Genomic DNA, 27,662 nt, shown 5'->3' with positions numbered 1-27,662 from the left:
CAGGCCTACCGTCAAACTGAACACGCTCAGACGAAATATCATTATGTTGACGATATCAACTTCGTCTGCCGCTATTTTTTAGATTTCCTAAACACTGGATGCTCGGTTTTGCGACGTACAATTTATGAACTAAATGTTAAAACTCATGCGGCCTTTCTTATCAGAGCCAGTTTGGAGGTATATAGAGCATTTTTTTCATAGCTTCAGTGGTTCAATATTTGAAAAGTAATAGGTACGTTTTCTGTCGAAAAAATACTTTATACCGCAAACCACCGAATTTCTGATCTTTACAGGCTTACACATTATAGGTCAAAGTATAGTCCACTTGCAGACTGTTCGCATGCCCCTCAGACATGCGAATGTTGACAAGTCGATATGCGACACCCCCGTGGCGAGCCTCACTCGTTTAAAAGGCCGTGTGGTATTGTGACATGCTGGCAGTTAAGTATGCCTGTGTTTACCGTTGGAAATTTAAGTTTGGCCGGCCGAACCAGCTCTGTGTTTGCAGACACAACCCGTTCATAGGGAATCTAATTTGTGTGTCAGCTATGTATGCGCTCAGAGAAGGTGCTCTCTGAGTGACTTTTTGTGAAACGTGACAGTCAGAGATAAGGAAAGAAAAATGGGTCGAATAAGTCTGAGAATACACAGTCCTTTGGCACGAGAGGCGCTTGCTGAATTTATCAGCACTTTTATACTTATCGTAAGTATTATGCCTACTGTTTTTGATGTTACCTAATTAGCATACGTGTCCAAGTGCTTAGTTTCGCTGCTCTGTAGTAGTAATATTTACCAAAACCGTTTTTGTTCGTCAGCTAGTCTCGGTCTCACACTGCCTAACATACAAGCGCCTGAACATCTGCCGGAAGGGAAAGTAATTACCCGAGGCTATCCGCGGACCCCCCTTTAGGAAAAAAAAATGTTCGCAGTAAGTCCCCCAACCAATCGGTACAATAACGTTGTCTTTAGAAGGCCACGTAGCCCAGTCTGACCAGAGTGGTGGCGGTGATGCCGTGATATAACTATGTACATAACTGTAATGTAACAGATGCCACGGAATGTTCCATGCGTAGATTTACCACCATCAACATAGTTTATAGGCTAATCTTTAAAGTTGCTAGTTTGGCACGGCCTCGTACTTTGGCAGATTTGCCTGTTGTGGCAATATAGGTCTAGATGCCTACACGTGTATGCATAAGTAGATGCTTTCGTTAGATAGTGCAGCTTAAAATATACTTATATATGTAACAAGATACTGTGGCGCAGATGCGTGCTGAAGATTTCAGCGGACATTTTGTATACACGTAAAATGACAGGCATGTGACAGATGATAACTGAACAGGAATCGATTTGAACCTCAGCTAGCCGAAGCAAACCTCACTTAGATCATAGATGGGCCATATTGACAACCATTTATTTTATTCTGCCAAGTTCATCCCGTGGTATCAGGTGCATGCTCTGTGGTGTCTCAAAGTCTCGACGGGCCTCTTAATCTTTGTCATACTGGTACAGGAGAACAAATTGAAAACGAGAATGTTTTTTTTTTTTAATTTGTATCGTGAGACGGAGTAGAAGTCAGTACTATATGTAAACTACTTATAAAGTTGATTCATTCATACAATCAACGTATGGTACATTTTTTGTCAAGCGACGTCTATGTAGACCCGCATGCAAGCCTCTAGCTTAATAGTACCGGCACATACATGTAGTTACACGTGTATAGTGGTCTTCAACATGTAGACATACTATAGGCTATGCAACCCAGGGTCTGTCGCTCCACTCTAGCTAGGCTTCGCGCTTTATATGTTATGATGTATGACAGCTTGTTTGATGATGTAATAATAAGTCATTTCGGTGACTGGCTTTGGCGTGTATGTGGAACAGATTTATGAAAGTAGCCTACGTTACTTAGCGACTGTGACAGGCCTGGATGAGAGCTGAATAAAGTAGGTATTACATAAATGAGTAGATGTGCGATAGGACAATCAGAGGAAAATCACAGCAACTGATGAAGGGCAGTTGCCATACACAATAAAGTTATGCACCTAGTTTTTACGCCTTTGCTTGACTTCTACTTGAGATTGAATTGATGAAGGACAGTTGCCATATACAATAAAGTTATGCACCTGGTTTCCATTGTGCTTGACTTCCACTTGAGATTGAATTGATGTTGGACAGTTCCCATATACAATAAAGTTATGCACCTGGTTTCCACTGTGCTTGACTTCCACGTGAGATTGAATTGATGAAGGACAGTTGCCATACACAATAAAGTTATGCACCTGGATTCCACTGTGCTTGACTTCCACTTGAGATTGAACTGATGAAGGTCAGTTGCCATACACAATGAAGTTATGCACCTTGTTTCCACTGTGCTTGACTTCCACTGGAGATTGAATTGATGAAGGACAGTTGCCATATACAATAAAGTTATCCACCTTGTTTCAATTGTGCTTGACTTCCACTTGAGATTGAATTGTTGAAGGACAGATGCCATACACAATGAAGTTATGCGCCGAGTTACCATTGTGCTTGACTTCCACTTGAAATTGAATTGATGAAGGACAGTTGGCATACACAATGAAGCTATGCACCTTGTTTCCAATGTGCTTGACTTCCACTTGAGATTGAATTAATGAAGGACAGTTGCCATACACAATGAAGTTATGCACCTGGATTCCACTGTGCTTGACTTCCACGTGAGATTGAATTGATGAAGGACAGTTGCCATACACAATGAAGTTATGCACCTTGTTTCCACTGTGCTTGACTTCCACTTGAGATTGAATTGATGAAGGGCAGTTTGCATACACAATAAAATTATGCACCTGGATTCCACTGTGCTTGACTTCCACTTGAGATTGAACTGATGAAGGACAGTTGCCATATACAATAAAGTTATGCACCTGGCTTCCACTGGTGCTTGACTTCCACTTGAGATTGAACTGATGAAGGTCAGTTGCCATATACAATAAAGTTATGCACCTGGTTTCCACTGTGCTTGACTTCCACTTGAGATTGAATTGATGAAGGACAGTTGCCGTATACAATAAAGTTATGCACCTTGTTTTCACTGTGCTTGACTTCCACTTGAGACTGAATTGATGAAGGACAGTGACCATTCACAACAAAGTTATGCACCTAGTAAACACAATACCTGGCTTTTATTTCTTGAAATTCAAACGAAGGACAGGAGCATAGCGCTTTCTCAGCATAGCTATACGGTTATAGTTTCCAAGACTCCTGGCTTAGCAGTTATAGGTGTGTAAAGTTTTTACTTTGTTGTCCCGATTTTCCACTGTTATGCCTATGTGAATTTTGTGTCCGTAAAATACGAGTCGAGCTACTTTTGATTCATAAGCAGCAAAAAGTCACAAATATCGCACTTAAAGCTGTGCACGTAACTCCTTAGATACATCGTCGTCATATGGCTGAAAAATTGTTAAATGCGACGTTAAAACCCCAAGCATTCTTTTATTCATTCTTTAGATACGAATATCTTTCTATCTGAAGCGGCCGCCAAAAGTGCCGGCTGGTGGGAGCTGAAATGTTGATTATCTGACATGACCGTTTTCAAGGACTACAAGCTGTCAGGGAAAACAAGCTGGCCACTGAGAATGTCAACACCACGCTGTCAATGAACAAAGTCCAGTCGAACATGTGTTTAGGATGAGGTTTAACACAGCTGCTAACAGAGGGTGACTTCCGTCTTACTAGAGGACCTTCAATCATACAGTTGCGATCAGGGGTATAATTTGTCGTGAACGATCTCGGTAATTCTCACGATTTATACAATAGGTCACTAAGCCGTAAACCGCTTTAAGAAAGGTTATCCGTTTGACGGATTACTACACCCATGCCCACCCCCTGGCATGTATGTGTCTATACGTTAGCAGTCGATTTTATATCGCATCATAGGCCTACATCATAAAGCCTTGTAGTACAATATGTGTGCACAGGCGTGATGCGTTGCGTTGGTTTATAACACTATTAATAGAGGTGCAAGTAGCTGTACTTGTAGATCATGCAAATTCCGCAAGTTTGTAGTAACACGATGGAAGTGAATACTTTTATGAAGACGTTGTTTTGGGTCAAATATAGGGAACTTGTATGCATATACTTAAATGCTGTAAGTATTTACATACACGACATTGATGGATTGACCACGGAGATAGGATACCATGACTTATAGTACAGTGAATACGTGTGACAGTATCGATAATACAGCTCAGTCTAGTTGGGTCCATCTCCGTCACGGTACACACTGAATACGTGTGACCGTACCGATAATACAGCTCGCCCTCGCCAAGCCCATCTCCCTCACAGTATAGACTAATAACTGTGACAGTACCGACAATACAGCTTAACCTCTTCAGTCCCATCTCCGTCACTGTTCAGACTGAATACGTGTGACAGTGCCAATAATACAGCTCTGCCTCGTCAGGCCCATCTCAGTCACGGTACACATTGAATACGTGTGACAGTACCGATAATACAGCTCTGCCTGGTCAGGTCCATCTCTGTCACGGTACACTGAATACGTGTGACAGTACCGAGCGTCAGTGTTTATTATGTTTTATACTATACAACAATACTATAAACAATAAGGTGTCCCCGTCGCATAATGGTTAGGGTATATATTAGCGTAGCGCCTTTGGATGGTCATCATGGCTATCAACCCCCCCCCACCCCCAGCCTCAATTACCGGACTCTACACGGTTTCCTCACCACCCACCATAATACTGCCAGCCAGTATTGTGCACGGCGTGAGTGCGGCGTAAAACTACGATAAAATAAATAAATAAGGAAAGAAATGAAGTTACTCGCAACATGAGTGTATGGTTTGTACAAGGTGAAAAGGTTTGCCAGAATGGTTGCTTCTGGGCCAGGTGTGTACATGTAGGCACGTTTCACTATGTTATAATTTCGACTGTCGTTAAAAAATAACTTCATGGGCAAACATTCAGCAGACCTCGTTTTTCCAGTAAACCACTCTAGTTAGGAAAATCCACAAACAGTTGTGAGAAAAAGTTATTTTTGTCTTATGAGTGGCAAGCCATATCTGAGATGCGGAAAAGCGTGGCGACTTTTTTGTCAAGCAATTACGGTCGTGTCGGAGCTGAAGTATGGAGACTAGCTGTGAAATTCTCAAACAGATGGGAGAAAGGTCCAACATTTAAACGTCGTCAGTCAGACATGTTAGTGACAGGTACAACCGGCCGAGTGTCTGTGTCAGTGTGTTTACTCCTGGTGAAGAACTGAACCCATCGCCCCTCCTACGATGATACCTAAAAAGCCTTACCTTCAAGCGATGACAGCATATCGCAACTAAGAACTGGCTTTTCCGCTATTTTATTCTTTCCAGGTCGACTTTTTGCGCAAGATATAGGCCTACATGTAGTTTGTCTTCATTCATCCCCCAGTGTAAGAGAATGATATGCTTTGTGTTGTAATGCATGTTATATTTTGCGTGGGTAAATAGGGTATGTTCTACCGTATAAAACAATCATCCACCATGGAAAGTTTTAAAAAAAAGTTTGATGACTTTATACGCTGTTTTGTATAGCATGGAGTTGTCATATTTATATTGTAGGCCTACAATCATGGAGTTGTGATATTTATATTGTAGGCCTACAAGCATGGAGTTGTGATATTTATATTGTAGGCCTACAAGCATGGAGTTGTGATATTTGCATTGTAGGCCTACAATCATGGACTTGTGATATCTACATTGTTGGTCTACAATCATGGAGTTGTTATATTTACATTGTAGGCCTACAATCATGGACTTGTCATATCTACATTGTTGGTCTACAATCATGGAGTTGTTATATTTACATTGTAGGCCTACAATCATGGAGTTGTTATATTTACATTGTAGGCCTACAATCATGGACTTGTCATATCTACATTGTTGGTCTACAATCATGGAGTTGTTATATTTACATTGAAGGCCTACAAGCATGGAGTTGCGATATTTATATTGTAGGCCTACAAACATGGAGTTGCAGTACTTAGGCCTACATTTACACCCGGAAGGTTTCAGAAAGTGTAACTTACGTTGCAATAAGGAATAGCAAAACAAATAATTACATTAAAGAATTTTAAAAATATGTAAATAACAAGTATGAAAAACACGTGACTACAAGGTAACATGAAATTACCAGTTTATAACCATTACTACAGTAGAGAATTATGTAATTACCGAGAAGAAATTGCCTATGGTGTACATTCAGTTTCAAATGGAAAGTTGCCTTTATGTACACTATCTAGTGTACTATAATCAGTATACGCCTCCGGCAGGTTTCTTCCTCTCAGAAACTTTACCCCTCCCTACACCCCTCTTAATTTAGCCACCAGGTGTTGTAATGCGAAGGGTACGAGTTTCCCCCAGTCTGTACCTGATGGCTTTCTCCCACAGCCATGTATAATTCAAAATTTAGTCTTGAGCTAGGTGTTGACCCAATCAAATATAGAAACCACAAATAAAAATATTGCAAAAAAATACATTTAAGAAGATAGCGTATAGAATGTATTTTGTGTAGGTCACTAATATACCGTTTTGTTCTCATATCAGCCGTATATCGGGTCAGAACTAGCTAATTAATTGAGAGGAGCCGGGGGGTGGAAGCGGGGAGTAACACCTCACAAAGCGCCTGGCAAACCTGTCATTGTATATCTGCAGGGTAGCCATCGATGTGATGGGTAAAGAGATAGCCAGAAGGAATAGGTCATCATCCATGCGTTCATTCAGTGACATTCGTTTGTTCGTTTATTTGTATTTTTATACTTAATAACTGAGTCAGTAGCTGAAAAACACAATTGTGTGTGTCATGACGATAGGATGTATAGTGGGGAGCGTACGATACACATGGGCGGAGTAATTAGTGACTAGTCACGGGAAACATCCGCTTGCCAACTGCGTGACACCCGTCAAACTTAGTTTGTATAAAGTATAAAAAGTAACAAAGTGTAGAATATCTGAATAGTCGTATAGTCTTCATAGCATACAGACAATGTATAAAACAGGAATCGTATGTTCAGGATATATATGAGGCAGTGATTTGCGAATTAGCTACCTTTGGAGATGTAATAGGTCTGTGTGAACTCGGCAGACATGACTGAATATAGACTGTAAATCATAAATGTGTTTATATGAATGTATCTGGCGTTTATGGGTTTATGGCGTAAGGGCCTACGTGTCTGGGCCAATCCGGGGCAATCTAGGGCAAAACATGGGACATGACGCGATTCAGGTGCTTGTATACAGGCGAATTCTGCTCCTTTTTAACGTTTCCATAGGTATTTAGGCCTATACATACGTCTCTAAGGGCTTTACATATATTATACTATATATTTTTGAGTACGGCGTAAAACACCAATCAAATAAATAGATGCATATATTATACTATAAGGAAAGGTATTGCTGGCCCAATGTAGATGTATATCTGCTCATTGTAATGGGTCCTGCTTCGTTCTTGGTATTTGTTATATGCTGTGTTATGTATTATTCAGACTCCAGGTCATCCATTTCACTTTTACAAATGTCGTTCAATCATATACGTATGTGTAATAGAATGTAGTTTGCTTCTTTTTTTTTTATTCTTATTTTTTTGTCAACCAAATAATGCCAGAGTTCTTGACAACACTGTTACAATGTGTGGATTAACGATAGAACGACACTGGGACGGGGGAGGGGATTCTGTCGAATAGTTTATTTGCTCATTTTTACTCAAATTATTCCATGCAAAGTTTCAGAGGGCTGTTCTGTTTAAGAGGATGCTCTACTTTTCATTTATACACGGTGAACAAATTGATAAATGCGTTTTTGTGCTTATTGTCATTTCTGTAGCCGGAAGAATTCCCTATTATACTGCGAGATGTATGCAATTCAATTTAATGCGTGTATTATTATGACCTGTCCAGGAAAACCTTCATTCTCGAATGACAGGTGACAGGTGTCAGATGGTATTTGTGCAAATATATAAGTAAATCTCGGGAAAGCAGACAAAAGGTCAGAGAGAAGTGAAGAAATAATTAATACAATCCATTATGACTGGTAATTACATGGGCATAACGTTATTGAGCGAGCCTGTATACGGCATATACAGCAAATGTTAAGGATCTTCCATGCACAAACCACAGTTGTGCCGCTCCCCGATGTAGTGGGGGACCTTAAAACGTAGGGTTTCTCTCTTATACATAGATGTTTCAGGCTTCAGTTAGGATTATCCACCCTGTATAGAGCACAATCTAAGCAGTGCAACAAAAGTAAGTTCCCCGCAAATCGTTGTTCGATATCTCCTATGATATGTACTAGATCGCAATGAAATTGTGCACACACTATCCCAGTAATCCGGAGGACGTGGTATATCAACGATTAACGTGCAGGTGCAGTTGTGCTCTAATGGGCATGCGCAAACTGAAAATTGGTCGATTTTGAAAATGTCATTAAAGGAGTCAACCAGATTTTTCAACGTCAATTTTTATTTCATCAGAGAATTCGTGTTACGATTCCTGAAATATTCGTGCGGCTGGGCATTAAGGACATGACACACACCACAAGAAATTCATGCGGTTAAACATGACCTGAATCAGGTCTGAGACGCCATCTTCAGGAAGAGTGGTTACCCATCCCGCAACGTCAAATCACACGCCTCAGCAACACAATACGAGCGCGTTGTTGAAATGTGATACAATCTCGTGGTGGTTACACACCACAGTAACACGAATGGTTCATCGCTAATGTCCTGCATGCGTGCTTTTATTTACCGTACATCACGAAATTCCTGACTTCACGTGTCTTTTCTGCGTAATGTTATCTTTGTTACGGTAAATGGTTAAAGGATTGTATGTATTGAGCTAAAGTCTCTTACAGGCGAACACTTCGGTGGCCTTGCTGCCAGATCGATGTTATACATTTATTCCAGGCCCTGTGAACCCACAGAAGTTATCCCTCTGTACCGACTATTATATTATAGTCTATTTCTTTTAGAGAGTCGCCTGTATTCAACTGTAAAATCAGTCAGACTCGCTACTTAAATTGCCTCTGGTCAAAACACTTTTTCTAATTCATAATTTTAAAGTCCATAAGCTCGGTTTCGAGGGCAAGAACCTATTTCCTCGGGCGACGTCATACTTATTTCAAAACCAGTTGCATGCTGGATGTTGGGCGGAGTTTAAGTTTGATTTTCTTTGCAAGTATATGGACTCCCAACATATCCATGTGTAGAGCTTTTTTTGTTACGTATCACTGACTACTTTGCAAGTATATGGACTTCCAACATATCCATGTGTAGAGTGTGTTTTGTTACGTATCATTGACAAGACAATTTTGGTAGTGAGTATGACTGATTTTGCAGAGAGCTGAATATAGGCGACTCTCTAAAAGAAAAAAACTGTAAGTGATGAGTTATATAGTTAAGATGGACTATTGAAAACTCCGGGCCAATTCTCAGTCGTAGCTATATCACAAATTGTCGTAGTTTTCTCTATTTGAAATGTTTTATCTTTTGTCACACATTATCACTTGTACACGTCGCCGATAATTGCACGTGTTTGGCACGTGACTTGAATTTGAAAGGCAGGAGTGCAAAATAGAACACACTAACATTCACTTTTGTCGATGAGCCAATCTACTTTCCAATCTTTGAGTGACCGTCTGGGAAACAGGAAGGCATGGCGACTATATATCATTCACTCTAAAATTTGTTGTCTAAAATATTTGCCGCGATGTCTGTTATATGTGCCTTGGACACTGATTTTGTGTATTCACCCACTGTCATAGTACGTCAGGATTTGGTGACAATAAACAACTAACGGCGCTCGTGGAATTCAAGATCACTTTTACCGATATATAAGGCGCGCAGTACCGTATGTCACACGGTACATGGATGGAATATTCTGTAGCTGAGCATTAAAAAACTAAAACAAAATAACTAAACAACACTGGCCACCCACTCTGCTTCAGGGAGACACCGTCCTTATATGACAGAAATGGTAAACTCCAATCAAACAAACCAGAATCACTGGTATCCAAGTCATTTGGTGCATGCTTCTGGCTGAATGTGAGCATCGGCGTGAGATTTTGCCATCCGCAGTCCGTCAATCTGCCCGTCTGCCTGTCTGTCTGTCAGTCAATCTGCCTGTCGGTCTGTCTGTCTGTCTGTCTGTCTGTCTGTCGGTCTGCCTGTCTGTCTGTCTGCCCGTCTGCCTGTCTGCCTGTCAGTCAATCTGCCTGTCTGTCATGGACATGTTTCCAGGCTTTTCGTCAAACCCAGTTGTAATTTGGTACTTGGCTTTAAAATTACACTACACAGGTCACATTTGAGTTTCACAACGTTCGTTTAATTCATATTCATGAAAATTATGGCCGTTCTCGTCCTAGTTTGAACTGTTTTCAAAACGGTTGGTTACTCAAAATGGAAACTGTATGGGTAGATTCACAAGACTTCACCGAGACAAGTTGCAGATCAAGTTCAACAAAATTATGGCCGTTTTTGTTCTTTTTGTGGTCTTGGATATATATCTGTTATTTGCAAACCGGAGAGGTATGTATTGCTTTCGCAATTCTGCCAGAATTTTGGCTACTCCAGTTATGAGCACCACATTTCCCTCCATACATTCCATACATTCCACGAATTCCTTGCATCATTTGGAGAGAGCCAGGTATGCGTTCATTTGACTCCTACTCCTGTCTTTTGATTCCAGTCATTCGGTACCCCATTGGCAACCACTGCTGTGCGGTTCATATATCATGCGGATGGTGATATGACGTAGGAATCTCATTGGAATGCACAAAGTTACGTCACATGGACTGAGTCTTGATTTTACCTGTGTATTTAATTTACTGGTCATCTATTTCTTCATCAGCTCACATTCCGATGGACTTCATCACATGTCAAACGTGACTAATCAGACAGCGTGTTACTTTGCATGCTGTACACTCTATTTAATGACGGCCTCTTCCCTTGAAGTAAGCTACTCTCACAAACCCACAAAGCCACACAACTGAGCATTACATCTAAGCAACACAGTACGCCCAAAGCTTCTCATATGCGACATGTCTCTGTTAACGGCAGTTAAGTAGACTTGTGGAAAGATCGTTTGTAAACTTGTCCTTGCAAAGTACAGACGTAGCTTATGTCATACCCTTAGAGTCGGCGTCCAGTGTCATGCATGGAAAGCAATGTTAAACAAAATGTTAGTGGTGATATCTTAAAAAGTACCGTGAGTATTGAGCTCATGTTTTGCACACTATGTATTACTGTAAATTACCAAATTCACAGTTTTGGTACTTTGTGTATTCCGTTGAAGTTGTGCCTCTGTGTGTTTCCTGCAGGCGAGCCTAGCTGCCAAATCTAAGCTTTTCTTCCCTGTGACTCATAGTACGTATTAAGATCAACAGACTGGTTATAAAAGTAGCCACGTCTATGCGAAAGGTCCTTTTAGTTTGCATTGCGACGTATCCCTAGTGATTCCTATGACAGCTTATATTTCAGTTGCCATGGCGATCAGTCGCACCAAAACAATTAGGTCTAGATCGAACGTCAGATTTGCACTTATTTGTCTGCTCTGAGAGAAGCTCAACATTTCTTGAAATTATAGTGAAAGTCTCACTAAATAATGCATTTCAGTAGTTCTATTTTAGATTAAGATTTATGATAAACATAAAGTGTACAGATATAAGGATAAGCCAGCTCGACTGAATAGTGATATAAGCTAATGCATGCTAGAAAAAGAAAAGCGACCCAATCGCTATGCAATTAAAGCTTTAAGACTGGACTGGTATTTGTGTTGGATACGATTAACAGTAAACATAGGTTAAAACATTCCCAGTCACGTTTGCCTTTTCCATCAGCAGGCCTATAATTCTCAGATTAAACGGTATTGCAAATGGAGAGTTGTTCAGGGCTTGCGTGTTTTTGCTTTACTCCGATATACATCGTGAATGAAGTGGGATTAAAGGCATGTCACTTTAAAGGGTATCTTGTGTCATATACTCTAGTCAAGGTCAAAGGTGAAACAATTCACGGGATCCTTTACTCGAGAGTACAGTGTGGAAAACATCGTATGTCTACTTGTACAGTTACTTGTGTCAAGTGATGAAATTAAAGTTTATGAGGATACGCGTGAAGTCTGTTGGGGAGTAGAATTGACCAAAGGGTTTACTATATCAGTGACGTGTAAACCGTCATAAGGCCATACCCATACAACCTGATCTCGATTACATACCCAATATATAAAAAATATGTCTATGCCGCCAGTTAAATAGAATTACGATTTTCAGACGAAACGCCCCTAATTCTCATTGTTTCATTCTCACCTGTCAACAAGAGCGTTTTTCTGCTGATAATTTTAACGCAGAACTATCCTTCGCTACCTTGTGTTCAAGTCTTGTATTTCTTTTATTTCGTGATCATAGTCAAGATCATAATGTTCACAGTATCCATATGCACTAAATATGTATTCCGTGAAAATCTCAACATTTGAGTTTTAGAGCTTTTAAAGATGAAACGTCGTAGAATTCGCCTTTGCTATTTTGACAGTCGCAAAACGCATTGAGACATACATGAAAATTTCAGTGATCTTTGAAGAAAAAATTTTGAATCCTACTAGCTAATACTTACCATTTTGGTAATATTATCTTAGCTCAGATATTCACTTGAATTATAACAAGACACTGAGGTCACTAAGTTGACAGATAAACTTCCCATATATTCTAACCTTGATATATGCACTCCATCGTATTGCTGTATACAGACCCGAGAATCATGAAGATGTCTAAGGCTTTTTGTCCTGAAAGTCTAAGAAATGGAGATAGTATTAAAATAAATACCCTGACGGTGGCTCACAATTTTAGGCCTGTAACCTAATCTGACGTTATGATGATTGTGGGGTTAGACAGATGGACGTGTATTGAATCTTAGCCTGTGATATCGCGTGGAGGCACGTGATAACAGTCCTTTATTCTACGAGCACAGATATAACAGGAAGTTACTAAATTTATGAATACTGATTAAGGCTTTACAACGATCATATCAAGCTATTCATGTTGCTATATATAGGGTATGAATGTCTGTCTTCTGATTTTGACCTAGATACTGACTACACTTGCACCGAAATAAAAACTTGACTTCTTCCTGAAAGAGAGTTGTATGAGCAACACTAAATTGTAAACAACTTTCTGCTGAAATGAAGTTTTCGTTTAATTTGCTCTCCATTTGGAAAACTATGTTTACTGAATGAACTCAAGGCTAAAATTTATTTAGCTTTTACTTCAGTTATGAAGGTTGAAGGTTTTTATATTTATTTATTTATTTGAGTGGTGTTTTACGCCGCACTCAAGAATATTTCACTTATACGACGGCGACCAGCATAATGGTGGGAGGAAAACGGGCAGAGCCTAGGGGAATGTTTTTAGTCTTGCAGCATATGACATATGTATTAACTTGCTTATTTACACTGGTATATGTTAATATGTTGTTTTATAGATGTTTGGAGATGGCTCGGTGGCTCAGACCGTTCTTAGCAACGGAGACTTGGGAACACAGCTGTCAATCAATTGGTCATGGGGACTGGGTGTTGCTATGGGCGTGTACTTGGCGGGTGGAGTATCCGGTAAGCTTCCGCTAGGATAGTGTTTTTGATGAAAGTTGAAAAGGGAAATCAAGATGATCATTATTTTCTTTGTTCTAAAGCGTCATTGCTGTTTTTGACTCTCGGTTGTCAATTCTATGCATCGTAGAATCTTCTTATTTCTCAGACTTGAAGTATCTGGATTATTTCCTTACTTAACCTATAATATATGTTTTGTTATATTTGTAGGAGCTCACATGAACCCCTCCGTTTCCTTCACTTTGGCGCTGCTCGGAAAGTTCTCCTGGAAGAAACTTCCGGTTTATATCGTAGCTCAGTTTTTAGGGGCATTCATGGCTGCGGCCGTCCTCTTCGGAGTTTACTGGGGTAAGATTGAAATGCAAAGATCTTTACAGTTTGTTATAACTTTACTTTAACGTGATTCAAGTGAATGGTGCTCGGTCGTCGTGCATACCGAGAGCTGTTACCTTTACTTTTGATACTACCAAGTATTGGCCTCTCTCCTGGCAATTTAGATCTTATCAAAAGATGTCAGCTGCGACCATTGACTGCATTTTCATTGTGTTTCTCTGAAAGTAGGATATATTTGTCGAGGTTTTAATTAAATTTGAACACAATATCACTGAACAGAACGGCAAGAAGGACATGTTGCCTTCTATGGGGCATGAGTGAATGTATAGCATGCGGAAGGCTAGTTGAGCTGTAGAATGATTTCAGTCCATGCAGTAACGAAAGTTCCCATCGAGAAAATTGGGCCTTCAGAGACCATTCCTGAAAATAAAAAAAAAATAAATTTAAGGCAAAATTTAAGCATTTGTTTTTGTTTTTCACGTGGAAAGATATTTTTTTACCTCTTCAGATGCACTGAATAATTTTGATGGTGGAGTGCGGCAGACGACAGGTCCGTTCGCCACGGCGGGAATCTTCGCCACCTATCCTCAGCCATACGTCACTACAGCCAGCTGTTTTGGAGACCAGGTTAGTGGATCAAGATGGTGTATCCCAAAAGGTCGCTGTAATATCTTGTACCATTACGACATTTATCAGCTCCATTTTGAAAAATTTGCTTGATTTTTTAATGATTAGAGGGTCCCGAGAGATGGATACAGATCGATGACGAATGTGGCACTACCTCGCTCGTAATCGAGTTAACAAATATTTTATCGGCAGAGATAGATGCAAACACAAAAGATGCGGACATTCAAAGAAAGAATCAAAATGTACTTTAATACGGTAAGGAGTGATTTTATAGCACAGTGAGTTTTGCGTGGATACTGCATCCTTCGCCTAGGACACTGATGATGAAGGAGTTAAATCTAAAGTAATGTATCAGTCAGAATGTTGAGTGTCTCACCACCAGTTTTACTATTTACCGGGCACTCCAAATCGAATAGTCTCTAATTTTCAAAACATTTAAAGAATAACGATTTTTCTGTAGTTATAAAGCAGTTTAACACCGATACAAGCATTGTTGTGTATTAGTGAACATTGCATATATTGTTTGTTGTAACGTGTATTTCTCAAGTGAGAACAGAACTCTCTTTGTACATATGTGTATCAAGTATGTATTGAAAAGAGGCCTGCATGACCGAGTTGTTCAATAGCATGTTAGCACAATGACCGAGGAGCTCTCGCAACGCGGTCGCTGTGAGCTCGTCCAGTTCATGCTGGGCGCATCTCCGGTCGTACATGGGAAGGTCTGTCAGCATTTACCTGCAGATAGTTGAGGGTTTCCCCCGGGTATTTTCCGGTTTCCTCCCATCATAATGTCGATGGCCGTCGTAGAAGTGAAATATTCTTGAGTACTTACGACATAGAACACCAGTCAGGTAGATACATAATTATATATTAATAAGCAGCGTAGAGAGCTTGAAATACCATATCAAAGCATGTATATAGAATATTGGCAGTCCTTTACATATAATGAGGTACAGAATATACTTGCATCCTGCAGTCACTGTAGTAAAGGCGAAACAACGACAGTGTAACGCTGCGCTACTTGTATACTACACTGGATAGAGCGTTTGCCTCCTAAACGGTAGATTCGGAGTTCAATCCTGAATTGAGTCATGCTTAATCGGTAATCTTGGCAGTTATACATCGCTTGGCGCTCGGCATAAGAGCAATGAACAAAGCTCTGGTCGGTGCAATGTCAGCACATTGTGACGGAGCGGGGCGTCGTGTCTAGTGTATTCAGCATGGCTGTTCAGTGAGGTAGCACTATAGATATGTCGGCTTTGGGTTCAAATACCGACGTCAAACCCCAAGAAAACATGTAGATTGGAAACCTAATACTTACTAGCGCAGAGACACAATCTGCAAAATTTATTTATTTATTTCATGGATGTCAAGAATATTTCACTCATACGACGGCGGCCAGCATTATGGTGGGAGGAAACCCGGCAGAGCCCTGGGAAAGCCCACGACCATTCGTAGGTTGCTACCAGACCTCCCCACGTACGGCTGGAGAGGAAGCCAGAATGAGCTGGACTTGAACTCACACCGACCGCATTGGAGAGAGGTTCCTGGGTCATTACTCTGCACTGGCGTGCTAAACCACGGAGACCCCCTAATCTGCAAAATATCAGTCGTGAAAATCCATGTCTCTTGGTTGAACATCAGGTTTCTATAACGAAATACAGTGTGTGTATTTGTTTTTGATAACTTATCTTAGATAACTTAGAATCGCAAAACTGTATTAATAACAGTTTCTTTTTCTGTTCCATTATTTGATCGGTTGTCGTTTTTCCATCTCAGGTTGTGGGCACAGCCATTTTGCTGGTCTGTATTCTGGCAATCACTGACCCCAAAAACATGGAACCGCACAAAGGGATAATTCCCCTGTTGATCGGACTGGTGGTTTTTGTAATCGGCATGACATTTGGCCTCAACTGTGGGTACGGCATTAACCCAGCCAGGGATTTGGCTCCCCGGACGTTCACAGCGTTAGCAGGCTGGGGAGCAGAACCCTTCAGGTAAGTTGTATCGCTTCAAAATCTACTAGATATGGTGCTTATGGGAAGACAGATTAGTTCTTGGGTGGATAATCAAATAGCGGAATTAGTTTTTAAAAGCTTCTCGTCAGGAAAAGAATCCTCGTTGGACAAAAAGTGAACCAGTGCCAAAGGAAAAAACCCACATCAGAAGGAAACGGGCAAAAACTCTTCCTCAGCAGAAGTGTGTGGGAAATCTCCCCAGCAGAGGGTAGATGTGTGAAAACTCTTCATCAGCAGAAGTGTGTGGGAAATCTCCTCACCAGAAGGTGGATGTGGGAAACTCTTCATCACCAGAAGGTGGATGTGGGAAAACTCTTCATCAGTAGAAGTATATGGATATCTCCTCACAAGAAGGTAGGTGTAGGAAAGTCTTCATCAGCAGGAATACGTGGGAAATCTCCTCACAAGAATGTGGATGTGGGAAACTCTTCATCACCAGAAGTTGGATGTGGGAAGTCTCCTCATCAGAAAGTGGATGTGGGAAGTCTCCTCATCAGAAAGTGGATGTGGGAAGTCTCCTCGTCAGAAAGTGGATGTGGGAAGTATTCTCATCAGAAGGTGGATGTGGGAAGTCTCCTCGTCAGAAAGTGGATGTGGGAAGTATTCTCATCAGAAGGTGGATGTGGGAAGTCTACTCGTCATAAAGTGAATGTGGGAAGTATTCTCATCAGTAGGTGGATGTGGGAAGTCTCCTCATCAGAAGGTGGATGTGGAAAGTCTCCTCATCAGAAGGTGGATGCGGGAAGTCTCCTCATCAGAAGGTGGATGTGGGAAGTCTCCTCGTCAGAAAGTGGATGCGGGAAGTCTTCTCATCAGGAGGTGAATGTGGGAAGTCTCCTCATCAGAAGGTGGATGTGGGAAGTCTCCTCATCAGGAGGTGGATGTGGGAAGTCTCCTCACGAGAAGGTGGATGTGAGAAAATCTTCATCAGAAGGATGAGATCGGAACGCCAACGCCAGTGTTTTCTTTCTGAAACTTTTCAAAGATATTTAGTGGACTTCTGCGTTGTTGCTTCTCATTGTTCTTTGTTTTTCTTTTAGTTTCAGGAATTACAATTACTTCTGGGTGCCAGTTGTGGGGCCGCTGATTGGGGCACCGGTAGGGGCGTTCTTGTACCAGTTTATGGTAGGCTTCCACTGGCCTTTAGACAAGGCAGAGGAGGGTTTCAATGAGGAAGAAGTCTCTCTTAACGTTGATGGGGCAGAAGTTGGTAAGAGATAACTGTAAACCCTTTGATCAGTGCAATAAGCAATATAGATAAATGACGAAGCGTAAGCATTTGGGAGCTGTCCATGTAAATATACAGTTTATTGTATGTCGATATACATCCGGTTTAGTGGGGCAATGAAAACTGATTCCTGTTGTTGGATATTCTTCATTACGCCCTCTCGGTGTTTTGCTATTGTGAATATTCCTCTCTTCCATTTTTAAACAAGACTAAGTACCATTTTGATCATATGAAAGTAGGAAAGGTAATCATGAATGTATAGCACTTGTTTATTTCCACATACGTCTAGCTGTGAATGCCGGAACCACATCTGTTTCTTCCACTTAAATGAGGAGTTGCATAAAAAGTTTTCCATTATTGATTCGAAGCCATATTGATTTTTAGTCATTGGTTATAGGAGTTATTTTTGCAGCCGTATCGTTTCGTATTAACGTATTTGTGTGGAAATATCTTCAGCAGAATACTCAAAAGCTTCACCGTGTAAGAATGAGCAATGGTTCCCCGGCCGTCCAGATCATGGAACTTCCCTCTGAGCTTACGTTAAGGCGTTAAATGCAAATTAGACAGATAATAGAGTAAACCTAAATCTAGTCTAATTTCGTTATTTCTTCCAGAGCTGAACGAGAGGCACAACGCCGACAAATCTCGGCTGACGAAAGCTTGAGCATGACAAGGACGACTGTCTCCTCGGTACAGTATGGTACCCAGATCAACGTGGGGTAACCATGGGTGCTTTGCAAATGTATATCTATGATATGCAAGTATACAAAAGCTAAGCGTAGTCAGGGATCGTACAGCGGATTGCTTCGTGCTCTGACTTCTTGAGCTGCAAAAGGGATATAATTGAGAGTTTTCTAAGTCATAAGTGAAAGGAAAGAAAGAATCTCCACATATGAAGCCTGAAGCGAGATTTGTGGCTTGAAGCGAGATCTTTCACAAATGAATGTGGCTACTTGCGTTTCGTGGAGTGTCATTTAAGGTTATTATAGACGTGAACCAGCGTCAAAGCTTGCACTTCCTCTACTCCCAATGCTACACTTCCTTTTGTTGTTATTTTTGGTTTCCCTGTGTGTTTGTGACATGTCATTTAGCTTATAGCGAATATGTTAACCTCATTTAATATTACTTTGTGTACTATTATTCTGGTAAATGTATACTTCGTGGTTGGCCGGAGACCCAGTCTCACACTTGTGTTTTTTCTTAACTCTGTGTGACCAAAAACTCATTTAAAAATTTTTCATTTTTATTTTGTGACATTATTCTCATAAAGACACTAAATTGCTCTACAAATCATTGTAATATAATGAAATCAGGCAATTACGTGTAGAGCATCGCTATTAGAACAAAAAAAAAATAGGGAGCAAAATTACCGAGCACTTCACAAACAGGCCATTACTTCCAGAGATATGTTTCGATCACGTGACTAACTGAAAACTGTGTTTTTTTCCCCATGTAGTCGCCCATCTTTGATCAGAAGCATTCATCAGACTTTTCCTGATGTTGTGCTATTGTCTTTGTAAAGTAGGAAAATCATGGCACATTGCTTTGGCTCAAGTTATAATATAACAAAGTGCCGTATTAAACATCCCAAAACAGAACGAGTTAAAATGACAAAATGTCAGGGCTTCCGCTCTAACACGTCACTTGTGAATGTGTTAGAGACGGAAATGAATGTGATGAGACTGTGACGGAAAATTGTCTGTGACCTCAATGGAGGTTGTCGGTCCCGTCTTGCAGGATTACTCGTCAATGTATGATTGCCACGTTTTATGTACTTGATTGTTCAACCGCTGGTCAATTCGCGTATGCTAGGTAATCAGACTCGAAGCGAAAACAGCTCGTACATTTCCCTACAATTCCATGGAAATGCTTCCTAATATTTAATTGGTTCGGATATATGTTTTTTGCTCAAACGTGGTCTAGTTTTATGGTAATGAACAAAATAGCAAACTTTCGTCCTGCACAAACGGGAATAGCTTAAATCTGGAGTGACAAAATGGTTCTACCGCTAGTTTTTAACGATGATGTTTCCTGTGCGTAAATATGACATAACGTTACAGGCATTGGTCATTTGTGACATAGTTTTCTTAGATGACAGGACGTTCCTTCTGTACGCTGATCCGGTACAGAACATCAAAACTCGACAATTTTTCAGGGATGAACTTCATATATTCTGATTGTGATATTGTACAGTGTGGGAATTAGGGTACAATTGCCTTAAATTTGTTAATCGTTAATCTATCTGATATTCAGATGGTGCTGTTCCATCCCTGCCATATTGCGCCTGGACACCGCCATTTACCATGATCATGTGACACATTTACGTGGCGACATATCACGTCAGCGAACAAAGAACTGAGAAATATAGATTGCAGCAGGCGTGTGTTCTCAGTCAACCTTTATATTTTATAAAGTATTAATTGAATCCTTTATTTAATTTTACAGGACCTAATTTCCCAGTCTCCACTCAGTTGGGAGGCAGGGGCCACTTTCACAAGACTTATCAATTTCTCGTAACTTATCTCATAAGTCATGTCGCCTTGTGGAGCTATAACCTAGACGATGTCTTTTACGACATATGTTACGAGAAATGTGATTTATGAAGTTTCGCCACTTTCACGAAACTTCATAAATATATCTGATCTTTTCACCATTTACCTCTCGATATTTAACTTAGTTTTCGTTCTGTTTGTTTATGTTCTGTATTATATACGGTGAATGTAGGATGTCGTAAGGCACGTGTTAGTAAAGCGGTTCCTTGATCAGTTGAATACACGGTGCTACATGTGGACTGTATCACAAACAACAACTCACGTGTTAACAAAGCGGTTCCTTGATCAGTTGAATACACGGTGCTACATGTGGACTGTATCACAAACAACAACTCACGTGTTAACAAAGCGGTTCCTTGATCAGTTGAATACACGGTGCTACATGTGGACTGTATCACAAACAACAACTCACGTGTTAACAAAGCGGTTCCTTGATTAGTTGAATATGCTGTGCTACATGTGGGCTGTATGACTTACACAACTCATGTGTTAATAAAGTGGTTCCTTGCTCAGTTGAATACACTGTGCTACATGTGGACTGTATGACTTACACAACTCATATGTTAACAAAGTGGTTCTTTGCTCAGTTGAATACACTGTGCTACATGTGGACTGTATCACAAACAACAACTCACGTGTTAATAAAGCGGTTCCTTGATCAGTTGAATACACGGTGCTACATGTGGACTGTATCACAAACAACAACTCACGTGTTAACAAAGCGGTTCCTTGATCAGTTGAATACACGGTGCTACATGTGGACTGTATCACAAACAACAACTCACGTGTTAACAAAGCGGTTCCTTGATCAGTTGAATATGCTGTGCTACATGTGGGCTGTATGACTTACACAACTCATGTATTAATAAAGTGGTTCCTTGCTCAGTTGAATACACTGTGCTACATGTGGACTGTATGACTTACACAACTCATGTGTTAACAAAGTGGTTCTTTGCTCAGTTGAATACACTGTGCTACATGTGGACTGTATCACAAACAGCAACTCACGTGTTAATAAAGCGGTTCCTTGATCAGTTGAATACACGGTGCTACATGTGGACTGTATCACAAACAACAACTCACGTGTTAACAAAGTGGTTCCTTGATCAGTTGAATACACGGTGCTACATGTGGACTGTATCACAAACAACAACTCACGTGTTAATAAAGCGGTTCCTTGATCAGTTGAATACACGGTGCTACATGTGGACTGTATCACAAACAACAACTCACGTGTTAACAAAGCGGTTCCTTGATCAGTTGAATACACGGTGCTACATGTGGACTGTATCACAAACAACAACTCACGTGTTAATAAAGTGGTTCCTTGATCAGTTGAATACACTGTGCTACATGTGGACTGTATCACAAACAACAACTCACGTGTTGACAAAGTGGTTCCTTGATCAGCTGATATACGGTGCTACATGACCTACACAGACGTGTTGACTTACGAACAGTGGTGTTTATCATGAATATGAGGTATGTTCAGGATTAATGTATAAAACTGTTTTGCTATTAGTTTTTTAACTTGCGTTATGCCTTTAAATTGAAACGTGACGTGTCAGTTTTATGCATTGGTGTATGTATGTATTTATGTATGCATGTATGTTCGGGTTTAACGTCGTGCATAGTAATGTTTCGGTCATATTAGGACGACAGGTGATTAGGTGTGAGTGCATATACTGTGTCTTCTTGTGGCGGGGAGAGTTTAACCATCTTTATCTGGCTAATGACACCTAAAACTGCTCGTATATATTAATTTAAATCGAATTATTTATTACCTCTTGATGACATTATAGTATATAAGCTGTGGGATTAGCGCTGTTGTGGACAGTGAACAAAGTGTGTGCCATTCTTTCGTGCTTGTTAGCACGTGTAGTCACTTGACTGAGATTGATCTTGAGAGAAATTACCAATTGACTCCAACAAGCGCAATAACTCTCCCTTTACGCAAATAATACCTGCATACACACGTTGACGCACCCATGACTTATCTCCCCTGGCTCGCTTTCTCCGGCTGCAACTTGTACCGTCACAGTCGTGGTTAACTGGATTTGGAGGAACACCTTGTTTATTTATTTATTGATGGCCCGACAGGAAGCCAGCATGAGTTGGACTTGAACTTCCACCGACTGCATTGGTGAGAGGCACCTGGGTCATTGCGCCGTGCTGGCGTGCTAACCCCCTCTGCCATGTTGATGTACGGATTAGTAAGCTACTACCGTTATTATGCCACAGACAAATGAAGTCAACAAACCTTTCAGTAATGATGATTTATGCAATTCTATACTGAAGCTGACATACAGGAACGGTAAATGTAGGCCTACGTACAGCGTCAGACTTATGTAGTCATAAGTGGGCTCAAAGATAATGGAATAAAAATCAGGCCTCCACATAAATTTAAATGGACTTTAACAGATCCAGACATGTGGATCGGAAGCTCGTGTAACATTTCAAATTCATTTAGTTTTTTTGATAAATGTTTTACTCGGTACTCCAGATTTTTTCTGGCCATGCAGCTTTATAATGTGCAGAAACCGAAGCAGAACTTGGGGGAAACCCCCAACCATGCGTAATGTGTTAGCACACCTTTCCACATTTTAAAATTTACGAGCTGATGCCTTTTGACTTTATTACACAAAAACCTGTTTGTCAGTCTGGTGAGATGTTTACCCTCAGTTGGACAGCGTCAAATGAAGGTTATAATAGTCCGCAGTTGTTATGATTTCGATAAATTCAGTCGTGCTTCATCATCACTACAAACCCTGGGCTTTTTAGTCTCAAGTAGTATATATGTGTGTGTGTCTTTTCGAGAGAGGCTTTATCAATATCTGTATAGATATAGCCTTGAAATATTAATGGTTATGTACATTTACCATATCTTCAGGCAATGTACGAGTTTTTGTTATTTAAGACAAAGGGTCGTTTTCGTACACCTGCTCATTGGTGACTTCACCAATGGCGAAATACATGTATATTTGCAGAGAAGAACACCTGTACATTTTTCATGAAAATTGTCCCATATTTTGATTGCAAGAATGTTGTCTTTTTTGTGAGAGAATTAAGAAAACCGAGTTGATGTGATTGTTTTTGTCCTGCATGATTAGGACCTAATTTAAATACCAGTAGTTAAAATTCGTTAATTTATTTACTGAATTACTGCGGAAAATCGAGAAGTGTGGATATCCTTACTTATCTTCTTTTTCACGGAATACCTTTAAAGAACTACCCTTCTAGGCATATTTTGTCAATTGTTGCCTGGCCTTGCGGATATCGTCTGAGTAGTGGATGCTTATGATACTAACGTCCATGTTGTATTTCTTAATTAATGAACTTGATTATAATCCACGAGATTACCGTTATGAGTGTGTTATGACTCCATGTATCGTATTAACGACAAGGTTATTCGTACGCTTACCGACATTCATATAGACATGCGCTGACAGATGTGAGGGCTATGACCATGTACAAAGATATATATGCCTACAGATACGCTCAAATGTCAACTGCCATTCCATGCCTTGTTCCTGATGATCATCTATACACGCTACTCTGGAGCTGTATTCCATTCAGTAACCTCGAGGAAAATTTGTTAAATTGCTGGGGAATGTCCCGGTGGTACGCTCTGTTCCATCCAGTAACCTTCAGGGGTTTCTGGGTGTTACTGAGGAGGATGTGTCCTACGCTCTTTTCCATCCAATAACCTTCAGAGATTTCTGGGAAATTGCTTTGGAATGTCCCGGTGGTACGCTGTGTGCCGTCCAGTAACCTTCAGGGAACTCTTGGGATTGCTGAGAAGTGTGTGTACTGCACTGTGTTCCACTCAGGAACCTTTTCGGGGATTGTTGGGGAATGTCACTGTGCTACGTTGTGTTCCATCCAATGAACTTCAGGGATTTTCAGGGCGCGTGTCATGCAATCCATAACATGATTACATGGCTATAATATTTTCTGCTCCTTTGGGAATTTTACTTATAAGTTGTTACTGTTTTGTTTTATTGGTTCAATTAAAGTTTTCTGTTGTATTCTTAAGATTGCGTTTTTGGATTTTATTTACCTTAATCCTGTATTAAACTGTAAATTGGCCGGTTTCCTCCCACCTTGACACTGACGGCCGTCCTATAAGTGAAATATTCTTTTGTACGGCGTAATACACCAATCAAATAAATAAATAAAATATTCGCTCAAATAACAATTTTATACACCATGTGTGTGTTCAGAATACATGTATACATGCGCACATTACAGGGCCAAAGAAGTGAAACTAAAGCTAATTCCAGCCAATTTTGGCAAAGTGTGCCTTCAACCACCCATCACGGGCTCATTTGTGTACATTTCATCATATCTTCTTTACCTTGAGATTCATCTGTCTTCACCCCGTCATCTTCAGTACATGCAGACAAACAATCTAAATACGGAGTCGCAAAAGGGACATGGTGGTTTTCTTTTTTTCAACTGTACGTTTTTTATCTTTTCCCCTTTCACAGTCGGAGTTTTTCTTCTTTTGAGCAGCCCCCCCCCCCCAAAAAAAAAAAAAACAAAAACAAAAAACAGGAAAACTCCCAGGCAAGAGATTGGGTTGGAGTTTTTGTGGGAGTTTTTCTTTTTTCTTTTTTTAGGTGGGGGGTCGGGGGATGCTTAAGTATACAGCAAAATTAGAAGAAATAAAAACGTACAGTTAAGAAAAAAAGGAAAACGGCCATGTCCCTTTACGGTTTCGTACAGAAAAGATCGGCTGAAAGTTTCAACTGTAACGTTTTCAGGGAATTGTGAAAAGCATAATTCTTCTCTGTTCAGTGCATCTATATGGTTATAATCGATACACATTACACAGTTATTTCTGTTGTACAGTTTATATTTGCACTCAAGTTTTACTTCAAACAAGGACAACAAAGAAAGACATATCGTGTATATGTTGAAGACTATAAAATAGACTGATTGCTGCTTTTACCACACTTTTTTTCATTCATATACAGATGGTTGGGATAAAGGTTGGATTGATTTATTACTTTATTTCATTGTTGTTTTACACCATTCACAGTTCTTTATCACTTACATGGTGATGCCCAGTTCTCTGGGTCAATATTTATTTATTTATTTGATTGGTGTTTTACGCCGTACTCAAGAATATTTCACTTATACGACGGCGGTCAGCATTATAGTGGGTGGAAACGGGCAGAGCCCGGGGTAAACCCACGACCATCCGCAGGTTGCTGGCAGACCTTCCCATGTACGACCGGAGATGAAGCCAGCATGAGCTGGACTTGGACTCGCAGAGAGTCGCATTGGTGAGAGACTCCTGGGTCATTACACCGTGCTAGCGCGCTAACCGACTGAATCATGGGATCAATATTAAAACAATATATTGAAACAAAAACTGGTTGGGCTGGTTGGATCCAGACCGACACACAGATAGAGACTACTGTCGCACGAACTTTTCCCTACAAAGTTTTTCAAGTCATCGGCCAGTAGGTTAACCTTGCACATACTTTAAGTAGGTTGTTTAACATGATAGTCTTGTGACAGAGGGCCGAGGTGGTTAGTGTGCCAGCTAGGAGCAATGATCCAGGAGCCTCCCATTATTGCGGTCGCTGCCAGTTCATGTTCAGCTACCAATGTTTACCCCGAGCTCTGCCCGGTTTCTTCCAACCATAATGCTGGCTGCCGTAGTTTAAGTAAAATATTCTTTAGTTCGGCGTAAACCACCAATCAAATAAACAAATAAATAAATCAAAATGACTGTGACAGGAATATTAAGGTATGTATTGACTCTGGTTTTACACATGATTCTGGTTGACGGGTAGCCAAATCAAGTGACACCCTATATCGGAAAACTCAGCCGGTCCCACCCTCGTACGAGGAGTTCCCAGAAAGCTACCTCCTTGGTCAAGATGTGTATAACATCTGATATGAGCCAATTTGGAAAGCTCAGAGAAAACTGAATTGGCGCACACATACATCGTCTGGCTGGTCGACAACTGATAATAGATATATCACGTTTGTATAACAACACGAAACATAGGCCTAAATGTGTTTTTCATGAAACAGGGACAGTGTGAAAGTGTGCAGATTGGGTGTGGGTGGGGTTTTGATTAGAAAAAATACCAGCTGGTGCAATTTCTGAGAAGTTTTGATAACTCTCACACTTTTGCGTCAGCAATGCGTCCTTTTGCTAACAGCAATGCGTCTTCGGTCATCGCTCACGGATTGTAGTCACCTGCTACAGCCATAGGCTGTACGTTTATCTCAACTAATAACTCACATAAGTACCATACATTGCATGTATGAGTGTTATATAGGCATAGACCTATAGTTCTGAAAGGTCTATTGGACATGTAGGTCAATATATAATGACTTACGGTATATAAATCACATGACTTATACGAATACTGCATTTCCAGTATCTACCATTGATTTGCAGTGGAAGTTATTTTGTACTATTTTGCCAGTTAGTTCTCTGGATGGTGGTGGTTCACCAAAACAGGCCGCGGTAACGCGGATCAAATTTGATGAAGAACCTCCCTTGGCACAGTCCGGTATGTGCAATTACTGCATGCTCACCTTGATGATATTCTCAGGGGAGAGAACTTGACCTAATCCAATCGCAATTTGCCCGCTAAAGGTAATTTCCCTTGGGTTGCTCCGGCTGAGCATCAGAGGCCGAAAGACGCAAATCAAACTGCCCCCAGCATCACTGACGTCTATCATAAAGTTTCATATCCATCTAAAAACATGTTTCGTGTTTACAGAAACTTATATGTGACAGGAGACAAAACTACAGTATGACAGAAACACCCATGTCGCATCGATGTGCATGCGTAGCCCCCCGCCCCCACCCAATATATGTGTAACCATGATTTTGGCGTAACCGATATAGTTCTAAGAGCAGCTATTGTGTATGTAGTAGGACTGCTATAGTGGAGATCTCGAAGGATATGCCAGAATTGCTGAGTCGGAAAGACTCAAGCTACATTTATTTATTTATTTGCTTATTTATTTGATTAGTGTTTAACGCCTTACTCAAGGATTTTTCACTTATGTGTGGAGGTAACCAGAGTGCCCAGGATAACCCACCAACCTTCACAAGGTATCCTGACGTGACATCATTGATCAAGGGCCTAACAGTTGAAGCGAGGCACTGCTTTTACCATCTGAGCCATTAAGGCTCCCGACGGTTCTTTACAGGTTTACTAAAATCGAAACAGTTTATCTTTTGCATTATCTGTCTATTCATCTGCCCAAGATTCTGTTCTAAAGAAAAAAGTATTTGGGGACTACGCCTTG

General features: G+C 40.6%; 1 protein-coding gene across 1 annotated transcript; it reads left to right on the top strand.

Moving 5' to 3' along the window:
• Positions 1-470: 470 nt before the first annotated feature.
• LOC135472272 (aquaporin-9-like) lies at positions 471-24,400 on the top strand. The gene is made up of 7 exons (XM_064751705.1): positions 471-703; positions 13,494-13,620; positions 13,828-13,965; positions 14,459-14,577; positions 16,357-16,574; positions 17,636-17,805; positions 18,438-24,400. The coding sequence occupies exons 1-7, from the start codon at positions 623-625 to the stop codon at positions 18,485-18,487; spliced, it is 903 nt and encodes a 300-aa protein (XP_064607775.1). The 5' UTR covers positions 471-622; the 3' UTR covers positions 18,488-24,400.
• The last annotated feature ends 3,262 nt before the right edge of the window (positions 24,401-27,662 follow it).

The sequence above is a fragment of the Liolophura sinensis genome, chromosome 8 (assembly GCF_032854445.1).
Source record: "Liolophura sinensis isolate JHLJ2023 chromosome 8, CUHK_Ljap_v2, whole genome shotgun sequence".
Lineage (NCBI taxonomy): Eukaryota > Metazoa > Mollusca > Polyplacophora > Chitonida > Chitonidae > Liolophura > Liolophura sinensis.
Note: the sequence above shows the minus strand (reverse complement) of the source record. Positions and strands in the feature narration are given on the sequence as shown.

What these genes read in the sequence shown, in the direction of transcription:
- LOC135472272 (XM_064751705.1), top strand. Translation starts at nt 623, where the DNA reads ATGGGTCGAATAAGTCTGAGAATACACAGTCCTTTGGCACGAGAGGCG. An exon ending in CCTCTTCGGAGTTTACTGGG is followed by an intron (nt 13,966 to 14,458) that starts GTAAGATTGAAA and finishes TTACCTCTTCAG; the next exon opens with ATGCACTGAATAATTTTGAT. An exon ending in TGGGGAGCAGAACCCTTCAG is followed by an intron (nt 16,575 to 17,635) that starts GTAAGTTGTATC and finishes TTTTTCTTTTAG; the next exon opens with TTTCAGGAATTACAATTACT.